Below are 16,482 nucleotides of genomic sequence, written 5' to 3'. Positions count from 1 at the left end.
ATAAGACAATTATGCAGACTAAATTGAACTGCCAGGTAGAAAATTCATAGATGATTTACTTTAGTTAGATAAGTACGTATGATTTGTGTTTAAACAGCGTTCCAAAAAGGTACCTGAGTGTTTCCAGTATTCATGGAAAATAAGGGGGCACCTTCTATAATCCTTGGATGCAAAGACCATCAGATAAAATACACAAGATAAGTTTGTGAATGATAATTTGTTCAAATACGTTTTGTGAGCAACCCCTCTGGAGGAGAGAAAAATTTCAATACAGAGTATTATTCTGCAAAATCAAATAAGCCCGAGGCTTCTCATTTCAGATGGCCCTCTTTTATGATTTCAAATAATTACCATATTATGAATTCATAACCGCCTGCATTAGGATGTTGCATGGCAGACATTGTCCTTCATCCTTTTCTTCTCTGTGTAATTGGATTTCATGAGACAACAGTTTGCAAATCTTTTACAACTCTTTACAATTCATGTGTGTTTTGGCATTTCTGGTGTTTGGCTGGTCAGACGTTAGAGATGACTCGCTGCCATTGGCTGCCTGCTCGCATTCAGCTGCAGGCAAGATGAATCAAATGTCATTGCCTCAGGTTTTAAAATGAAATGAGTGTAGCTCGCAGTTAATGCTGTATCCAGTAATTCCCTAGTTGATCTAATTATAAGGCAGCAGTATTTTTTTTTATGTAAGCACATTCACACAGTCTTTAAACTCGTGGCCAAAACTCGTAATGACTTTATTGGAAATCAGCTTCATTGGTGTCTTAACCCAGCCCTTTAATTGTTTTTCTCTTTGGCAGTGTGGTTCTTTTAGTGCCATGATGGAGGAGTTGGGTATCTCCCTGCAGTGTTACAAAGGCATCCGGAAAAGGTCGCGACCTCACAGCGGAGCAAGGTCAGCTTGCATGTTCTGTCAACCCAAACACGCTGCAAAGAGGGAGGGAGCGAGACGGGACTCCAGCACGTGAGACTTGGACCTAAAAAAAAAAAAAAGACTGATGGAACTTAGATCAGAGATGATCGATCGCTTTCCAGGATTTGTTCGTTGGTTGAATGATAGGAAGTTGTTTCCTCATTACCCCTGTCTTTATACTGTATGTGTATGGATAATACATTATAAGTAGATGTAGTTTACAGTCCTGGCCTTGTAGCAACATTAATAATGTTAAAACAGGTGACGAGGAGGAAGAGAATGAAAGCTATGTCATAGTATAAACCATTGCTGTTCCCTCATGGATGTTATTCACTCTTCTGAGCAGTTTGCAGAGCTGAATCCACACTTTATAGATCCCCCCCCATTGTGTAAATGTATGACAATTTTCAGAGTAAAAAGATTTTTTGCATTTTTTAAACTATTGTCCAATTTCCTGTTGTTGTTGTTCATGGCCGGCAGCGGTGTGTGCGCATGTTTCTTTGCCTGCCTACTGGCAGGAAGCAGCAGCAGGACAGTTTCAGAGCGGATTGCTGAGCCAACCCTGGTCGCTGAAAAGAACCTCTAAGGAAAGTCAGGAACACACCTGCTGTTTTATACCCTTCGAAAACCAACATCACAGACATCACCAGGCACACACACACATACACTGCCTCAGTTTGTGATCATAACATAGCTGTCTGCACCGCAGAACGGATATGTTTCAGGGAGAAGGAAAGGACAAAATGAGAAGTATTTTTTTTATTATGCATGAAATTCTCAGGAGGTCAAAGACAAAACACAATTTCCTTCTTCCCCTGGGAGTAACAGTCATTTTTTTTTTCTGTTTGCAGTTGTCGAATTTGGAAGCCTGGGGGAAGATCTTGTCTCTCAGTAGTGACAGTGGATCTCAGTGGATGTATGCAGAGTGAAAAAGCTTCTACTTTACAAGTTGTATAGCTTATCTACCAGCAGATCTTAGGTCCACATAATTCATGATCTGAGATTACGATCCATAATATCAACATAAAACAGTTATTTGAGAAAATATTCCTCATAAAAAAACATTAGAGGATTACATGCAAAAAAAAATACAAGCTTCATTTGCATTTGATTTTGTATGAATAATTTACTTTCATTCAGTTTACCTTTTCCACACATTCAGAGCAGGAGGATTTGTCACCTGACAGCAGAGTAAGCTGCACACTATCCTTGACCTCCCTGCAGGTAATCAGAATGAGAGATGAATATGTTCTCAGCAGCTGCAGCACAATTACCTCTCTGCAGCATGAATGCGGAGCGCATTGATTAATATTTTCATTGACATCAATTCATATTTCCATTTTACAAGTCCTATAAATCCTCCTAGCTTCATTAGGATCATTAGGAACTTCTCCATCTCCTCAGGATTGCTTTAGTTCCCTCAGTCAGTGGATCTAATGTTTAAGCCTATACTGAAACCAGCCATTCAGCATTCCTGACATTTTGGAAATACAGCCATCAGTGGACTCACAATCAAGTAAAGAATACAATCGTTCCACACATTACAAATGCGCAAACAAGTTGACTGTAGAGGGGGAAATAAAGAGGACACTGCTAATGGTGTACCCTCAACTTTAAATCCCAATACAGTTCATTATCAGTAAAGTCACAACTTTAAAGCTGACCCCTGATTCTGAGCTTTTACCGGCTAATGCAGTGGCATTTCAAACAGGAAAGAGCAATAAATGGATATAAATACCTTGGAAATGACTTGAGTCAGAGGTTTTGTTGTGGCATTTCTCTCCGTGGATTGTGTGCAGTGGTTTGTGTGCATCCTAAGAGAATTGGAACGAGCTTTTCTTAATCTCTTCATGTAATGAGTTTTCTCTTTTTTGGTATTCAGATTAATTCAGGGATTGGGCTCGGTCCAGTGTAATAGCGTTTGGTTGTCTCTAATCTCCTAACCCCATAATTCTTAATCAAAAGCAAAGTCAGTATTTTTTCTTTTTTTTATCATCATCTAATCCATCATGAATGAGGCCATGGATTACAACTCTGACCTTGGCATTCCGCGCAGCTGAGCAGGACTCCCTTCCTTCTCGCTAACCTGAGACGACCTCACCTGAACAGTTCTGCTTTTTGTTTCTGTCTTCGCGCCCTTGTTTGTTTCACCAACCTTGGCGACGGAGGTGGAGAGGTGAAAGAGAGATAAAGGAAAAGTGTAAGTGGTGTGTGTCTGTTTGTGCTGTCAGTAAGAAGGTCAGGTATATGTCTGGCACAGATGAGGAGAAAGAGATTGAGAGAAAAATCCAGAGAAATCAAGATAGAGAGAGACAGCTCAAAGAAACTGTTTTTGACATTTAAACATGCTCCAAAGGGTGGAACATAACAGGCAGGATAAATCTGACCACCTTGTTTCATAAAACCTGCTGCATTATATAAAATCCATTTTACACCAGAAAGAACTCATACATTTCTTGTGGAATATCTACCTCTCCATGTATCTTAAATCTCACATATAGATCCTTTAAACCTGTCAGGTCTGGTTCATGTATCATTACATAAGGCTCTCAACATACAAGTAGAGAAGAGTCAAATCGAAAGTATGACTCCACCGTAAAAAAAGAGTGGCAGACGTTTGAGTGCATCCCATCCATCACAATGAGATGAACAGTCTCTAGGGCCGATAAGGCAGGTCTGTGTCAACAGCCTGTCAATGAAGACAAATGAGGAGGAGGAAGACTCTTGGAGGTGCAGAGGATCATTTATCTCTCTCTGTTTGTCTCTCTGTGTCTCACTTTCTCTGCTACCATCTGAAAGCCTGCCTGTGAGCACTTAAAGGGGAAAAGCTCTCAACTGCCGGTGTGCAGGTGAAGTGGCCTCATGGCCTAAAGTGTGATGCTATTTTTGCCTTTTATACTTGTCCTCAAAGGCCTGAGTTCAGCATCATTATTGATATATTTATAAGTATTATTATTTAGCATTATGAACTGTGATCATTCATGTCAGCCTATAGTAGAACACATGGAAGGCAGGATGTGATTTGCTTTACCCAAGTTTTAAGCTGAATTAAATGAGATTTTTTTTTTTTTTAGCAACTTTGGATACAGCTTAAGATCATGAAATGACAAGAATAATTTTCTTATTATGAGCAAAAGCAAAATTGTTTACAGCTCTGTGAAAATGCATTTTTCAGAGAATTCAATGGTCCATTGAGTTTAAGAAATAAAGGGATTTTCTGAAAGGAAGTCTTAATCCTTCATCTGAAAAATTCAAAATCGCAGAAATTGATGGTAAGTGTTTATTCCACTGGAAAGCTACGAGAAGAAAATCATCCTGACGAGCATCCCAGCCTACACAGCGAATCCTTTTCAGGTGTGCCTGGTCTACAATCAACCCAAAATGTCACATGTTACCACACTGCTCATCAAGCTCCACCACATTAGATTAAAACCACTAATGCTGACTATAAAGTAGTCTCTGGTTCTGCACCCACCTACTTGAATGACCTTACAGACATGTTACCTCCTGACCGTTGCGTTCCTTCAATGAACCACGCCTGGCTCTGCCACCCGTACTCTCAGGGCAATCCAAACTTTTCTTGTCTGTTGTTCCCTGTTGGTGGAACGTGCTACCAGTTCCTACCAGATCAGGGGTGTCCCTCTTTACCTTTAAAAATCTCCTAAAGACCTCTACCTCTTCACAGACTACTTTCTCTTCTAGCACTACCAACAACTGGACATGCTGAATCTATGCTCCTCTACAACTGTCACACTACTTATTGCTGCACTAACATGTCCTTGTTGCACTGTACCATTTTATGTAAGTCACTTTGGATAAAAGCGTCAGCTAAATGACTGGATGTGAATATGTAAATGTAAAAGAGGACGAATAAACGATGAGCTTCAATCTGTATCCTCATTTGTATATGTATATATACTGTATGTTTTATATGTATATGTTTGATTATTTTAGTATTGTACCTCAGTTAAATTTGGGGACGAAAATTAGGTCAGAATTGAAGCAAAAGAAGTAAAGATAACCTGATTTATGTCCTGTCTCACCATCCAAAACACAGAATCCTACACTTCCCAGAATGCAACTCAGTCTATTTTCTTCAGACCTGTCTTGCCTGGTAAAGGCCTAATCTATCAAACTCCACAAACTGAACTAACCCCATGTAAATATGTGTCTGAATCACACTGCTATGTGTTTGCAGGAATCTCACTGTATTAAACGTGTATCACCTGCGTTGAGGTGTGTTTGGCCTGCACTTTAAACAGACTGGGATGCTCTATTTTCTTCCGCAGGAGTTATTCTAGCCTGAGATGTTCATTCTGAGCAACTGTCTCATTGCACAGCTATTGCAAAGCCAAAGACCATCCCAGCGGCATGACCGTGTCACTCAAAGCTGTGCTGGAGCTCTGGGCATTTTTGTGGGCTCGAGTCATGTCATCTGAGACATTTAATTGGCCCGGGCCGCCACAGGGGGACAGCGGGCGGCATTCCTCCACTGCCTGCGCCCTGTTGTGTTACTCTCCGCCGCGTGGCTGCAGTCTGTGGATAACATGTCCCATGCCCACCACAACCTGAGCTGCCGGACTGCCTCTGACTGACACCAGTGTAGCGGACGCCTTGACTATGGTGGAAAACTTCTGAATGCAAAATAGTTGGTGTCCCAAGAGGAGATTGGTGGATTGGAGATAGTTGTGCCATATCTGCTGAATTTGCGCAAGGACGCAGCGGCTGACGCGCTCCTCAGTGGTCCCATCGGAAACAGACAGCAGTCTCTATTGAGGACGTTCACTGCTACCTGAAATTTATTATACGGAATTTCCTGGGTCGGGTTCGTGCTGCTTCAGGTAACAATGACCTATTGGCCCACATGGCAACTTTTCTGCTACCCAATGCATGCTGGAGATAGTGTGGAGTCTGGGGATGTTTCAAATATACTATTCTCCAGCGCAGGGTGGATTATATGTCTACAATGTATGATACTATTTGACTTGCTAATGCTCATGTGCATGTTGAGCACTCATCAACATTTGACATTTCAACCCTTTTCCAGGCACTAGTTTTTGGATTAGTGCTTATTTGCTGGTGTAGAAGGTCATTGAGGTACGTTGTGTGAGACAGAGGGTTTACCAGGGTTAAAGCAGGAAAATGACCTGATATAAAAAGCCTGTACCTTCACTGGAGCGGGACATGCAAAATCCAGACCTCAGAGCCAGTCTGTCAGAGCTCGCTAATTATTTAATCCCCACTGCAACTCTAAATGCATGATGAAACTGGTGGCTGCGTGTGTGTGTGTGTGTGTGTGTGTGTGTGTGTGTGTGTGTGATCATAAGACTGGTTTAATCACATGCTTTATCAAAGGGTCTGCAGGCTTTCATTCCAACTGGACACTACACCTGCTGAGTTCAGTGCTGAGCTTTTCTCTCTGGACTTTTTTCCTCCCATGTCAGATTTGGCACCACAAACAAACCATTCTGCTAATTATTATTTAATCAATCAATCCATTGTTTGGTGTATAAAATAGTGTCCCAACAATTTCCCAGAACTAAAAGTGGCATCTTCAAATTGTTCTGTCCAAACAACATCCAGAAAATCAGCTCATTTTTTCAAATCATGAATCTCTTTGCTGTCAATTTTCAGTCGATCGACTAATCGTTTGATGATTACATCATCAATCATCTTTCATGACGTCTTTTTGATCGTGCTAATAGCTCTTGTTTTGTGCCTGTGGCCTTGCGAAGGGATAAATGATCACCTCAACCAGAAGAGTGTCTCCTGATAAATCTGAAGTTAGAATCGCCTTCAGCCTCAACGACACATCAGGTAAACACACACACACACACACACACACACACACACACACATATACTAGAGTTATCCACCCACACTACCACATACGCACACACACACACACACACCTGTGTTCCAGTATCTCATGATTGTAACAACTTATTTTGAGTTGCTCGATCGCTCGTTTAACACCTGACGAAGCTTGGAGCCCTGCTCTCACTGCATTTCCAGTATGTGTGGTAACACATGCACGGCATTCTTCCCACCAAAACAGACCAGGCACAATCTACCCTGAACCCCCCACCCCACCCCGTCATTTTAACTGTGTTCATTCTTCTACGCTGTGGCTGAGACAGGTGCTCCCTCTATTTCTGTAGGACCATTAACAAGCCAAGCGGACATGCATGTGCGCAGCTGTGCGCTTACAAAATGAACACAAGCAACCGCAAAAACCTTTTATGTGACTATTGTTATTTAGCTCTTTAATCTCTTTTTCTTCTCTGTCCCGCACATGCATACTCAAAGGTCTACCCTACCTATGGTACAAGGTAGTCTGTCAGGATGTTTTACCGCAGTGGGGCCAGGCACTGGGACAGCAGCTGCAGCTATGCAATGGCAGTGTCAGATTTCCCCTCTAATACTAACAGTGTCCTGCTGCCTGATTCACTGTTCAGCTTTTAGAACACTGGCCTATATTTATAAGCAGTTAACACTTCCAGTCCTACTCCACCCTGCTCTGATCCCCCTTGTCTTTCTCTTAGGAAATTAGATGAAGGGCTGTAGTAGGAACGACACTCTCAAATCCCACTCCGAGCAGAGCGTCATTGAACTCCCATGACTCGGACTCAGACTTTGTCATTTGAAATCATTTACGTTGCTGTTTGCTGAGTCTTACCTTGCTTTCCAATGCCTAGTTATAGGTATGATCGCCTTATTTCATTTTTTGTTATAGCTCAGGAAATACACACTCTCACAATCTGACCCTAACCTCCTAAATATTCTCAAGATGATCATGTTGTCGTATCTTTGAACTCGTGTTTCTCAGCAGGGGTACTGAGACCTGTGCTCCGTCTGAGGATCATCCTTTAGGCCCCTCATGACTTCATGCCAGGCATAGTTATAACCCAATGCTGTGTCAATCCTAAGCATGAGAACTGTATTTATTCCACATCATAATTGGCCCCATGGCTTCAGGCAGGCCCACTAATACTCCTGCTTTTAGAAGGTTGCATCATCCCAGGATTCTCCACATGTGTTCCACAACTCCAGGGGGACATTACTGGCGAGGCAGAGGCTGGTGCAGACAACCTGTCTGTTTCTGTCTGGCTGCCTGTCTGAATCCCTCTCTGTCCATACATCTGTTCTTTCTGCCCACTGTGTTTGTCTGTCTGCTCATATTTTGTCCCCTTGTCTTCTTACCCTGCCTGTCTTTCAGTCTGACAGCTCATTACTGCTGTACAGGAGGACGACATGGCTCATTTATGTAGCTCTGTGTTGCTATGTTGTGGTGTCATATAAGAGGCCCCTATAGTGTTTCACTTGGAGCCATTTTATGAGGCAGGGAAAGGCATTAAAACAACTGTCTGTACAGTAGGTCATGTCACTTGGCTGTACATCAAGGACACACAGCAAATATTAATAAAAAAACAGATTTTGACTGAGAAGACATTATGCAGAAATCACTTCTGCAGTAGCACTTAAAAGGATAACTTGTTTGTCTTCATCATTTTTTAAGGGATATAGCTCACAAATCACTTCCCAATACGAACTTACTGCACTGCCTCCAATATTTTTCATGCTGCATGTAATGGTACACAGCACCATTCTTCTTCCCACAAGTACGAAGTTTCTGCAGGTTGATTTACCTCTTAAATGAATGGACGTCAAGATGGTCTGGAAGGAAAGAAATCAATCTGAAAACCACTGACGGAAAGTGCAAGTACTGTACTTAAGTATAGTTCTGAGGTACTTGTACTTCACTGGAGTATTTTACCCTTCTATTACTAGATACTTCACTATTTTATAATGGGGAATATTGTACTTTTCACTCCATTACATACACAGTACATAAAAGACTTAGCCCCACCTCAACCAGCAACAACATTAACACATCCCTTACATGTCAATGCATGCTAATCAATAATAATTAGCCAATAATACAAAATATAGAACACTATTCTATATTTTGTATTATTGGCTAATTATTGGCTAATTATTGGCACAGTTTGCTAATACTTCTTTATGTTTAAATCAAACTTTGGAGTGCTGGACAGCTGTAACAGAGTATTTTTACAATTACAGTTTACTGCTAATTTTCCATAAACAAAATATGTGAATACTCGTTCCACCACTGCAGAAAACATATCGTATGCTTTGGAGAATAGTCAGCAGTAAACTATATGCAATCTGTACTAATGCAGATCCTTCAAAATAGCATGTTGTTAGCATTGTTATTATTAATATTATTTTTACAATAATCAGTTGTAACTGAATAATGTGTCCTGTTTCAACAGATGTAAAAGATGTGGAGGACCTCCCTCAGACTTTCCCGGATCTTGAACAGCGATTACAGGTATACAGTACAGAACATACTGAACACACCCTTTATTGTATGCAGAGCAGCACAAGAGTAACCTGAAGACTAGAACCGTGTTGTCTTTGGAAACTGAACGGAAGACACTTTATGAAAATACAGTGCCACTGTCTATCACGTTAATATCAATCGATCAGATCATCAAACCAGCAGTCAAACTCTTAACCCAAGCCAGTCAGAGGAAGAGCGAAGACATTTTCCGTCAGTGTTGTTCTTTACTCTTCTTTCAGCGAAGAAATACTCTCCATAGCAGCATCTGCACTAACCTCTGTCGTTTTTCGAGCAAATCCTCACACACATCGTCACACACCTTTAACTCGTGCTGTAGCTGCCAGTAGTTCATTATAGTACACTGACTGGTCTGAACTACAAAATCCTGCCTTTTTACATCACACGTCTGGCTCTGTGTTTCGGCATCGTGCTATTCTTTTCTTATGACAGTGGATTCTCAAAACACAATCAATCTCCAATTAATTTCCTCTTTAAAATTTGTTTTGATTTTAAATATTTTCGCTCTATTAATATGTACTGTTGCTCTCATAGATGTAAAACTAACTCAGATCTGAAAGCCAGACCACAAAAAACAGTCACGAACTGAAGTGACTAAATCACTAACTGAAGAAGAGTAGATTAAAAATGAACCTAATCATGGGATAGACTGAACATTCGAGGCCAATTATATGTTAGAATGCGTGTCTGCTGGTGGGATTTTCTCTCCTCTGAATGTGTACATTGATTTACAGGGTTTAGCTTATCAGCCCCCATAAATCAGTGTTTTCACTGTGTGTGCTCACTATTCTATTAGTGTTGTCATTGAATTATCCTTCAACGAGTGCCAGTGCCAGGGTCACATAAAGTGCATGTTGGTTTAGAGTATAAAATGAGAACAGTAGTAAGAGGCCAATGAATGATACACACCACATATTGTACTACAGGCTGCTCGAGGCTGGCAGGTTTGGAAATCTGTTTTGTTTTCTTGCTTACACAAAGTCAAAACATACATTTTCATTTATTATTCAAGACTTTTTTTCTCTTGTGACATTGACATGAACATGCAATCTTCTGATGTGGTGTCAGACATGCTCACTTGTCCTCAAGCACAGCAATGTCATGTTTCACCAGCAGTGACATCTGCAGCAAAATCCACAGACATTCTTCCATTACTTTTGGAGATATATATGAAGATATATTCTGTGTTTGTATAAAAGATTTTCATTGTTTTTCTTAATAACCTGCGTCTCTCTGATGTCACATATCTGTCTCTGTCCTCTTCTAGCCAGTTCCCCCATGTGTGTCTCTGAGAGAGAGCGTTCAGGTGTACAAGGAACACTGCAGGATGGCGAGAGAGTTCCACCAGGTCAAACATGAGATCGCCGTGCTTGAGGACCGCAAGTCAGTCCCGCCGCAAAACAGAGAGATCTTGTGTTGCAATGGTAGAGTGTTCAAATCACAAGCCAAGGACCAGTGTAACTGGACAAAGAAGAAGAAAAGAAATCTAGTCTTGTCACATCTCTAGCCACTGTTTGGATTGGTAGGCCTGTTGGCAGTCTTCTTAGCCAGAAATGGCATGTTAGTCACTTTGACATGTTCACATATCCACTTACTGCCACACTATTAATTAACGTTGACTTAAGGAGAAGTAATCAGATCTTTTAGTTTGGGAATAGTAGTAACACAACAGTGTAAGAACACTCTGTTACAAGTAAACATACACAAGTATTAGAATCAAAATTCCAAAGTATTCATTATGCAGAAAGGCCATAAATATTATTTTATTAAATTCTAATCCTTTATTGATTAATATGTTCATCACTAATGTTGCAGCTGCCGAAAGTGGATACTGCTGTGGGACTTAATATATAACATAAGTAACAGTAATAACATATTTAATTAAGTGTACTTAGTTACTGTCCACCACTGAGGAGAACAAATGTACTTTTAAGACTGCAAGGCATTTTGGATGAAAATGACCAGCAGGTGGTGCATTGTTATAGCTTCCATACAGTGTTTAGCACATGATATACTGAGAGCAGTTTACTCAAGATGATATTTTACTAGCTGCTCTCTGTTCTCTCTAATATTATAATTATATTATAATAATATTATAATTGCTTAAATAGAAACAAGATCAGGCATGTTTGATGAGTGTGGATGTGATCTCATTTGGGAAAAGTAGCACCATTGCTGTGGTTAATTTAACACTATGTGCAGGTGATTTACAGGTGTACTTGAGGGACAACTGCTGCATGTTTGTATGCATATATTTGCTGTATAGGCTTGTACATAAGCATGGGTACAGAACACACTCACAGTGCACATTGTCCCCTGTGCCCTCCAGCAGCTGTGGGTAGTCTTAGCAGAGGGATTTTCAAGGCCCTTGCTGTTAACCCACACACCACACCTACACACACACACACACACACACACACACACACACACACACGCACATTCTGTACACACACACAACCTACACCACTTTGCAGTTCCTAAATAGAGACCAGCAGGCTCTGATGGGTCGGGCATAGCCTTGAGTTTAGATAAGAACATGATGAGTCAGCCTGGTAAAACTCTTGGTTCTCTCTGTTCATGCTGTTGCTCATGCCAATATCCTGTGTCACGTACACACACACAGTCAGACACACACTAGTAAATTGAAACATAACTAGACAGCAGTGACGGCAATAGTACAAAACACTGACAATGCCAGTTTTCGTTGATTAGAACATTGAATATGTTTCGGTGGAAGATTTTTAAATACATAATACAATGACTGTTTTGTTACTTCCCATATGGGGAAGATTACACAGAATGACAGGAGACGGTGGTGTTGCAAGAATATCAACAGGAACAACACATTGCACAGGGATTTTCCAAAATTCATTCACTTAGTCTGTGTTTGGTCAGTATCAGACATGCACATATTGCATCGTTGCAGTCATCTGTCTTGTAAATATAACTTTCCAATTTTGTACAAAACCGCCCAGCACTGTAATACCAGTGAACTGAATCCCATTCTACAAATATAACATCAATAGAACAACTTCCAGAGAAAAACCCTTGTCAGTTTGTACATGAATGTTGACTCAGACTTGACAGACTTGTTATTAGGCCTAATGCAGTTAAGCCTATTACTGGTAACATCATGATACAAAGTGATTACGCAAGAGCCCCGTTGTGAAAGAACTCAAAACCTTTAACGCAACTTTTATTTTAAACATTTATATCCATACAAGTTTTGAATTTATTTTGCTACACTTTATGAGTGCTATTTGAGATTTCACATCTGTGGATATCTTTTTTTTTTAGATCTTCACAAAAGTACATAGAAAAGACGACGTGTACAAACGTGACAGTGTGTAGCTTTTTCACTGAAAAAGTGTGTAGGCCTATAGCAGATTTGGTCTTGTCTCTGGTTTCTGGATGGAAAAGATCTCTTCCCCTTTTTTTCTGTCACACAAACGTGCCTATAGACACACACACACACACACACACACACACACACACATGCATGTTTCATCTTGCTCCTAACAAAGCAGAAGCAGTTTCTCTTTTAGAAATGATACCGTGTTTTGAATTTAGGACTTACAAAGCTGCACTTCAATTACAGTCATGTAACCCAAAAACAGTGAAATCATGTACAATTGTAAAATTAAAAACACATCTTTGTCATTTAGTGCTACACTATAGGAAACCACAAAACAAATCAATGTATGTGTGTGTAAATTTAGCTCAAATTTAACTGGTCAAAGACATCACTTAATAATCCAGTGTGTAATATTTAGAGGGCTCTATTTATATTATAGTAATGTAACCATAATATTGCAGAAATCGGATACAATTATTATTTATTATCACATTTTATCTTATTTCTGTCTTCTTCCTTTGTTTTTATTTTCCCCTTGGTGTGTCCTGCAAAGCACCTTGAATCAGCTACGTTGTGTGTAAAGTGCCATATAAATAAAGTTTAGTTTTTTGTATCTTACATTGAGCCTTCTACATCTACACAAGCAGTAGATCCTCTTCCACGAAATCCGCCATATTGCTACAGTAAATTAAACACTGGCTCTGTGGATTTCATGACCAACCTAGTTTCTCCTTTACACCAAGAAAGAGAGGTGAGACAAGGCAGTTGCAATCAGAAACTACCTTGATGCCTCTAAATCCAACACACTGTTCCTTTAACATATGAACTTCCTGTAAATAAAAAAAAACAGTATCATCTTCCTTCATGGTCGTGTCATTAAAGCTCCTTTTCTTCTTTGTTGATGCTGCTATTGAGTGACTTGGCACTTCCCGGCTGTAATACAACACTAACCATCAGACACTCTCTGAGGTCACTGACACGCACATTGTACACATAACGTGTGCATGCGCATGTGCTTACACTACCTTTCAAAGTCCAAAGGCTGATCTCTTCCCAGAGTGTGAAATCACTGTTTGCCAGGCAAAGTCAGGTCATGCTGCCTAAACCAGAGCTGAGAATCATTCAGTTGGATAGTCGGGACGGGGCAAAAAAAAAAAAGTTGTTAGTTTGTTTATTATTCATTGTGTCATGCGCATACAAGTGCTCAGCCCACATGGACTGGGTGGAGAAACATTATCTTTCATTGCAAACAAAGACCTCGAGCAGTGTCTCAAACTCAAGTTTCTTATAGTCTCCTGAAGAGAAGGAGGTTTTAAAAATCATCATCTAAAGATGATTATATAATCAATAATAGAACATATAATGGACTTCAGTCTCACCTAAAATCACTTCAACAAGTCCTTCCTCTTCAGAGAGACCATGAAATCTGTCTAGCCTATGTACCTGAAAGACCTTTGACTTTTGCTGAAATTTTGCTCTTGCTCTACACTCTAGCTGTTTTTCATTAGCTAATATGTCTTATTCACTTAATCCACAACTTTGTTGCCCAACAGGATACATTTTTGAGATATTTTGGTTTCTCTGGGGCAGTGCAATCACAAGACAGATGACCGCCACAATACAGTTTCCTCTCACAACCCTAGTGAGAAGAAGCGGTTAGGCAAAATGGAAAGATGGATGGTTTCTCTGGTTTCCTCCCACATTCTAAAAACAACCTTCCTTGGTAATCTAAATTACTCATTGGTATGATTGCATGTGATCGTCTGCCCTTACCTGAACTAAGAAGCTGTTATGAGTATTTCCCTGTATCAACCCAAACGTTATAATCTTCATCTTTTCACAACAACTCAAAACGAGTCAAACGAAGGGAAACGAAGCAGGAAATACTGCTTTATGCATTCTGATGTCTGCTTTGTAACATAAATATGAACATTTTCTTTATCTCACTCCTCTACTCAGGCGTAAGTTGCTGGCAGAGCTGGTTGAGGATGAGAAGGTTGCCATGGAGATAGCCCGTCTAGAGGAGGAGTTTCGGCGCCTAACGGAGGAGAACCGCACCTTGGTTACTGTCCACAACGAGCGCGCTCAGCAGCTGGAGAGCCTCTGCTTGACCAATCGAACAAGGCAGGACTCCTCGTGACCTCTTACCGCCGCAGAACCTGAGACGTCCGAGCATCCAGCTGACGCCCGGGCCAGGAAACCAACCAGAAATAAAGGCTCAGCTAGTGCTCACTCTACACAACAATAGTCAGTGAATCAGCTAATTACACAGAAAGGTGCTGTGTTTATTCATGTCTGAGTCATGTGTTTGAACCACAGACGTACTGTCATCATCAGTGTGAAGTTGTTATAGTGATTCCACCTTGTGATGACACAAGGCCACTTTTCTGGGTGCTGTTTTGTTATTATGCGATCTTGTAGCACCCTCTCAGTCGCTATTGCAATACCTCACTATGTGTTTATATGATGTCAGCTGCTGTGAATATGACCAGATCTGTCTCAGGTCCTGTGGAGACTCAGATCTTTTAACCTGAGGTCTGTGGAGGGAGCCAAAGGTGGTATGATGTGGTCCAAATGTTGTATTTTCAGAAGCCTACCCCCTTCCTATCCCTCTCCCTCTCCCTCTGCCTCCCCTCCTCCTTCACTCCCACACCCAACACAAGCCCGTCAAGTTCCTCTTATTATTAAAACAAGAAAAAAAAAGGAAAAGAGATGAGTGTTTAAGACGGTGTCAGAGATCGGGGGAGTTAGAGCCACTTGTGAGGAACAGCGAAAGAACAAGGGTGATTATCTGCAAGAAGAATCTGCTGCGACGCAACACTGTAAGAGTTGTACATTTTTTGATGTAGCCTGTGTGTCTCACCCACCTGTAGAAGAGGAAGTACACAACAAGAACTGTTGCCTATCGTCCTCGCGTATGAATAAAATGCATTTTATTTTAACACCGGCATCAGTTCCTGAGTTTCATTTCTCCAAGCCTGTGCTGTTTTGCATTGTTGTGTGTGTGCTTTATGTCTGTATTCGCAGCACTTACATGGAAAAAGGAACTTTTTTTTTTTCATGAGGGAGATTAGCTCATTCTGGAATTATGAAATAGTCACCTGATTGGCTGCTTTGACTCTGGCATTCTTCCTCCTTTCTATCATGTGACACTGGCAACACAATTTTGTAGTGATACTTAACTGCCTACTACTACAGGTTTTTCTTTACATAAAACTTGTATTGCATCACTACATTGTTTTTAAATATACCTCATCCTGTCACAGAGGTTTGATGAGTATTCACATACATTTACATACATAACTTATTACATCTCTTCCAGGAAAGCATGCCTGCCCGCCCCCCCCTCTCTGACACAGACATACACAAAGAACAAAGAAGCAGAGGTATCCTGCTATCTAGAAAAAAAACATAACGACATCATTAGATATGAGGAAATATTCACCTTTAGATAAACATAATAGCCTCTGCCTCCTTGCAACCAGTCAGTTTTATTTGTTGTTTTTACACAAGAAGCACTGGGCCTACAATTAGTTGAGTAAGTCCAGACAACTCTAAATCAAACAGACGCAGACTGTAGACAATATGCTGCTTAAACACTGAATTTATATTCCCAACCTCCACCTTAATCTCTGAAATTGTGTTCAGGGTAAATCTATAAAAGGATTTGCTGTGGGGGGGAAAAAAAAGGGACGCCTGTTACTTTACCAGACAAATCCAAGGGTGGGATTGGTGTGGACGGGAAAACTGCTTGCTCATCCTATATCAGCAGGAGTGCATGAGTCAGCGCTTGCTCTGTTACGCCCAGAGTTGTTGCGACAC

At 40.7% G+C, this 16,482-nt stretch overlaps 2 protein-coding genes across 3 annotated transcripts in view; both read left to right on the top strand.

Moving 5' to 3' along the window:
* Positions 1 to 999, top strand: part of grik1a (glutamate receptor, ionotropic, kainate 1a) — a 34,797-nt gene extending 33,798 nt beyond the window's left edge. The window contains exon 16 of one of the 2 annotated variants that reach the window (XM_010737019.3): positions 807 to 999. In XM_010737019.3, the coding sequence (XP_010735321.1) occupies positions 807 to 974 (168 nt within the window). In that variant the 3' untranslated portion in view covers positions 975 to 999. The remainder of the gene's footprint in view (positions 1 to 806) is intronic. The other variant, XM_027273234.1, reaches the window with a different exon arrangement.
* Positions 1,000 to 5,393: 4,394 nt separating this feature from the next.
* Positions 5,394 to 15,969, top strand: map3k7cl (map3k7 C-terminal like). Its single transcript, XM_027273245.1, has 5 exons — positions 5,394 to 5,760; positions 6,655 to 6,736; positions 9,217 to 9,275; positions 10,573 to 10,688; positions 14,620 to 15,969. Exons 2-5 carry the CDS (start codon positions 6,661 to 6,663, stop codon positions 14,798 to 14,800), a joined length of 432 nt encoding a protein of 143 aa, XP_027129046.1. The 5' UTR covers positions 5,394 to 5,760; positions 6,655 to 6,660; the 3' UTR covers positions 14,801 to 15,969.
* Positions 15,970 to 16,482: the final 513 nt, after the last annotated feature.

Source organism: Larimichthys crocea, chromosome XXII (assembly GCF_000972845.2).
Source record: "Larimichthys crocea isolate SSNF chromosome XXII, L_crocea_2.0, whole genome shotgun sequence".
NCBI lineage: Eukaryota > Metazoa > Chordata > Actinopteri > Sciaenidae > Larimichthys > Larimichthys crocea.
Note: the sequence above shows the minus strand (reverse complement) of the source record. Positions and strands in the feature narration are given on the sequence as shown.